The sequence below is a fragment of the Lactuca sativa genome, chromosome 5 (assembly GCF_002870075.4).
Source record: "Lactuca sativa cultivar Salinas chromosome 5, Lsat_Salinas_v11, whole genome shotgun sequence".
NCBI lineage: Eukaryota > Viridiplantae > Streptophyta > Magnoliopsida > Asterales > Asteraceae > Lactuca > Lactuca sativa.
Window position 1 is genome coordinate 359,254,494 of NC_056627.2, and position 4,621 is coordinate 359,259,114.

A 4,621-nucleotide genomic window follows, 5' to 3' on the forward strand; every position below is an offset into this window, starting at 1 on the left:
TTGCAATGTCAGAGGATAAATTATTGGTTGGAGTAGTTTGTAGTATATGTAGTATAGATTATTACTGAGAAGAGGTTAGTTGGAACTGATAGTAGCTTACTTGAATGTAAGTCTAGTATGAATGATAAATGACAGACTTGGAGTCAGTAATTTTGTATTGTGTATCGAATGATTGGAGTACGCATTAGGGTTATAGGGTTGAGGATGTGATAATATATTCAGTTGTGTAATTAATTTGCATTTTGTTGATTTGGTTACTCACCAAGCTCATTGTAGCTTACTCTTTTGATATGTGTGTCTTTCAGGTTCAAGTGGATATGTAGAATGAAGTGAAGTTAGTAGCGACCAACTTGGATTCTTACATTAGATTCTTGTAAGATCCACTTGATAACTACTTGCGTTGATTTATGATATGATTGTACACTGACTTTGAAATTATTCATGTTTTGTAAAAAAAAATGGGTGTACTTTGTATTAAGAATCTAAATGTTACAATAATGGTTACTTTAATCAATATTTCAACTAGACATTAACAAACCGGTCTTAGACCGATCTTGAAAAAAGATCGAGATCAAACTGGAATAAAACGAAATTGGATAGAAAAAAGACAGCACCGACCCAAAACCATCTGAGACCGGTCCAAAAAAAGACCAGTTTGTTTCAAGACCGGTCCCAAAAAGTATCAGACCGACACGAGGCCGATCCAAGACCAACCCGAGACCGTTCTAAAAAAAGATCGGAAGCGAAAGTTTATATACATGTAATTTTTATGTTAATTACACGTTTTTAATCACATTACCCAACTTCTTCCTTTCATTCTTTTATTAAATTGTAGTGTATCATTTTTATTAAATCTTAACATAACATTTTGGTGTTAATCACACACTTAATATTAATAGAAGAACTTGAAATCGAAACCAAAAAATCAAAAAATATCAAAAACTAAATCGAACTGGAAAAAAACGTATGCAAAACCGCGAGACCGGATCAAATAAAGACCGAAACCGGTCCCAAAAAGATCGAACCGAAAAGGACCGATCCGAAAAACCCAGCCCGAGATTGTTTGCGAGTGGAATGAAAAATGACCGGAAATTTTCAAACCATTCCAAAAAAGACCGTATTTTTGGAGACCGATTTGATACTATCCAGAGGTGTGAATGTGCATTGCTAATTCCTACATCTAATTTTTCCTATTTAAATATACAAGGTACGTAATTGATATAATGATAGTTTTTGAATTGTGAAAGAAAATATTATGCTAAATCATTAGAAAATATTATGGTAAATCATTTTTGTATATACATGAGATAGTATACATTACCATATATTAATTTAACCATAGATCTTTTGAACTTGACTTGACGATAAACCATCTAGCATTTTTCTATACTACATTAAAAACTGCTCTCATATACATTTCGAATATACATATAATGATAAGGGCATATCGCCGTATTCAAGTGAAGAACGTTCAGAGAACAAATGACGACAAGATCCAAATAAAGATACAGGGTACCACCGTTTGATGAGGAAAACCAGAATCCACCCACTTGAGGTGTTATCCCCACGTCCATCCATGCCATGCAAGCTGCAACTTGGCTCCTTTTTTCCTGACATCACCACCTTATGTGTCAACTCCTCACCCTCCCTCCACCTCTTTAAATTCTACCACCACCCTCATCGCCACCATCACTCCACACCAAGCACAATGGCTAAACTCTTTCTTTCCTTAAGCCTCCTTCTACTCGTCCATGGCTGCTTAGCTTTCCAACAGAAAAACGAGTGCCAGATTCAAAGAATCGATGCTGTCGAGCCCAGACAACGTGTCGAATCAGAAGCCGGTTTCACCGAGTTCTTTGATACAAATGACCAGCAATTCCAGTGCGCCGGCGTGGAGGTCATCCGCCACCAGATAGAACCGCAAGGCCTGCTCTTGCCTTCGTACGTAAACGCCCCTATCCTCTTCTACGTTGAACAAGGTACACATTTAATACATGACGAAAGCAAAACAGATTTTTATGAAATTAATGTAACCTTTAATTTGTTTGTGATATTAGGGAAGGGTTTTCAGGGAATGACGTTGCCTGGTTGCCCGGAGACATATGAAGTATCTCAACAACAATTTCAAGGACGTAAAGGTGGACAGTCTTTCCAAGATCGCCACCAGAAGATCCAGGAATTCCGACAAGGAGATGTCGTTGCCATCCCTGCCGGAGCTGCACACTGGATCTACAACAATGGACAAGACGATCTTGTTCTTATTGTTTTGCTTGACAGCACCAACTTCGCCAACCAACTCGACCAAAACCATAGAGTAAGTAGATCGATTACACACACGATGCCATAAACGACCTAAATGTTCAAGATTCATCGCCGTTGTTGATCATTATAGAGCCTTATTGTTGCAGAGATTCTTCCTCGCCGGAAACCCACAACAAGAACAAAAACAGCAACAAGGACGACAACAAAGCCCACGGGGTACACGTCAACAAGGCCAATCACTAGAAGCCGGTTCGAACAATATTTTCCAAGGATTCGACGTGGATGTTCTTGCCGAGGCATTCAATGTGGATAGAGAGACAGCTGAGATGCTCCGATGTGAAGATGACCGGAGAGGTCACATTGTCAGGGTTGAAAGAGGCCTTAAGGTTGTCAGCCCTTCGATGAGCCGTGAAGAGCAATGGCAAGGTCAACAAGGCGGACGTGGACGTGGTCAAGACAATGGTTTCGAGGAGACCATTTGCTCGATGAAAGTCAGAGCAAACATAGACGACTATACCCAAGCTGATGTCTACAACCCACAAGCTGGCCACTGCAACCATCTCAACAGCTTCAAGTTACCCATTCTCCGCCTTCTTCAACTTAGCGCTGAGCGGGGTGTTCTTTACAGGGTAAGAAACTTAAACTTTGGTAGAATCAGATATGAGTCAAGATCTAAAACCAATGTTGCTACTCTTTGCAGAATGCTATAATGGGACCATACTGGACAATGAATGCCCACAACATAATCTACGTGACAAAGGGGAACATGAGGATGCAGATAGTGAACGATGAAGGGCAAGCCGTGTTCGACGACCAGATCCAGGAACGACAGCTGGTGGTGGTACCACAGAATTTCGCGGTGGTGAAACAAGCCGGCGAACAAGGGTGCAGGTGGATCTCCTTCAGGACCAACGACAATGCGATGATCAACACCTTGGCCGGACAAACCTCCGCCATAAGGGCGTTGCCAGTGGATGTCCTAACAAATGCGTACCAGATTCCGAGGGAAGAGGCTCAGAAACTTAAGTACAGCAGGGAGGAAACTGTTATGTTCAGCCCTGGTTCATTCTCCTCCCGCGGAAGAGCGCCCAGGGTTTGAGGTCGTGGTTTGACGGTTCCTTGAGAATAAAACGTGTTGCAGGCTGTTGACTAGTATCGACTTCCATGTAAAAGAAAAAAAAAAAAGGAAGAGCTTCTTTCGTTTTGATGCTTGTTCGAATAAATAAACGAACCTACGACGCATTTCATGTGTAATTAAACTTTTGAGGCCATATTGCAATAATAACAACTTTGCTTCTATTTTAGTTCCTCCATATGAAAAAGTTTATTTAACTTGATTAACTTTGATCAGTTGATCAAGTTAATCGAGTCTCTTTAAGTAGTTTCGAGGCATGGAAACTCTAAGGATATCCACAATGCATAATCGAGTCTCTTTAAGTAGTTTCGAGTCATGGAAACTCTAAGGATATCCACAATGCATTGACACGTCATCATTCACTATTCTATATAATTCTATTCATTTTTATCCCACAATGCATTAAACTCTACAAGTTCAATGGAACATATTAAAAAAATTATTTACAAGTTCAATGGAACATATTAAAAAAAATTATTTACAAGCTTAATGGAACATATTAAAAAATATATTTAAAGATTTAAGGACTTTTCTTTTTCCCATTGAAAAGTTTAATGGTCATTCAACTCCAAATCCATTGAATGCCAAGGTGACATTTCATAATGGTGGAGTTGTATCCATTAAATGACAACTAGGTATGACAGTTCATTCAACTCTTCCATTAAACTCCTCATTGTGGATGTTCTAACTCGAAATTAGGTAGAAAAGGCGGGTCCGCTCGTCTCCTATTGGCTTTTTTTTATAGGAATTGCATCAACTTCCAACTAGCTAGGTAGAGATGAGCAAAGGAACCGACCCGGCTGGAACCGGCCCGAACCGGACCCGGACCGGGAACCAAAGTCGACCGAAATTAAGAACCGAACCGGACCGCCGGTTCTACCGGTCCCGATTCCTACCGGTTCTTGCCGTGTCTTTAATGTTAGAACCAATCCTTGATAAATAACAACAAATGGTTCCAGTTTTTGCCGGTTCTACCGGTTCTCGGTTCCAAAAATATACAAGAATATGATCCTGGTCCCGGCCCGACCAGTTCCATCGAGTTCCGGTTCCGGTACCGGTTCCGGCTGGTTCCCGGTCCATATGCTCATCCCTATAGCTAGGTATCCCTTTTTTCTCTTTTAGGTAAATATAATTCTTAAATTTGCGTTTAAATTTTATTTTTCATTATGTTTTTTTTTAAATGGTAAATATACTAAACTAAACTTAAATTATTCAACTTATATC

At 39.9% G+C, this 4,621-nt stretch overlaps 1 protein-coding gene across 1 annotated transcript; it reads left to right on the top strand.

The window, feature by feature from the left end:
* The first annotated feature begins 1,688 nt into the window (after positions 1–1,688).
* LOC111891571 (11S globulin seed storage protein Jug r 4) lies at positions 1,689–3,561 on the top strand. The gene is made up of 4 exons (XM_023887624.2): positions 1,689–1,979; positions 2,058–2,314; positions 2,409–2,891; positions 2,963–3,561. The coding sequence occupies exons 1-4, from the start codon at positions 1,709–1,711 to the stop codon at positions 3,359–3,361; spliced, it is 1,410 nt and encodes a 469-aa protein (XP_023743392.1). The 5' UTR covers positions 1,689–1,708; the 3' UTR covers positions 3,362–3,561.
* The last annotated feature ends 1,060 nt before the right edge of the window (positions 3,562–4,621 follow it).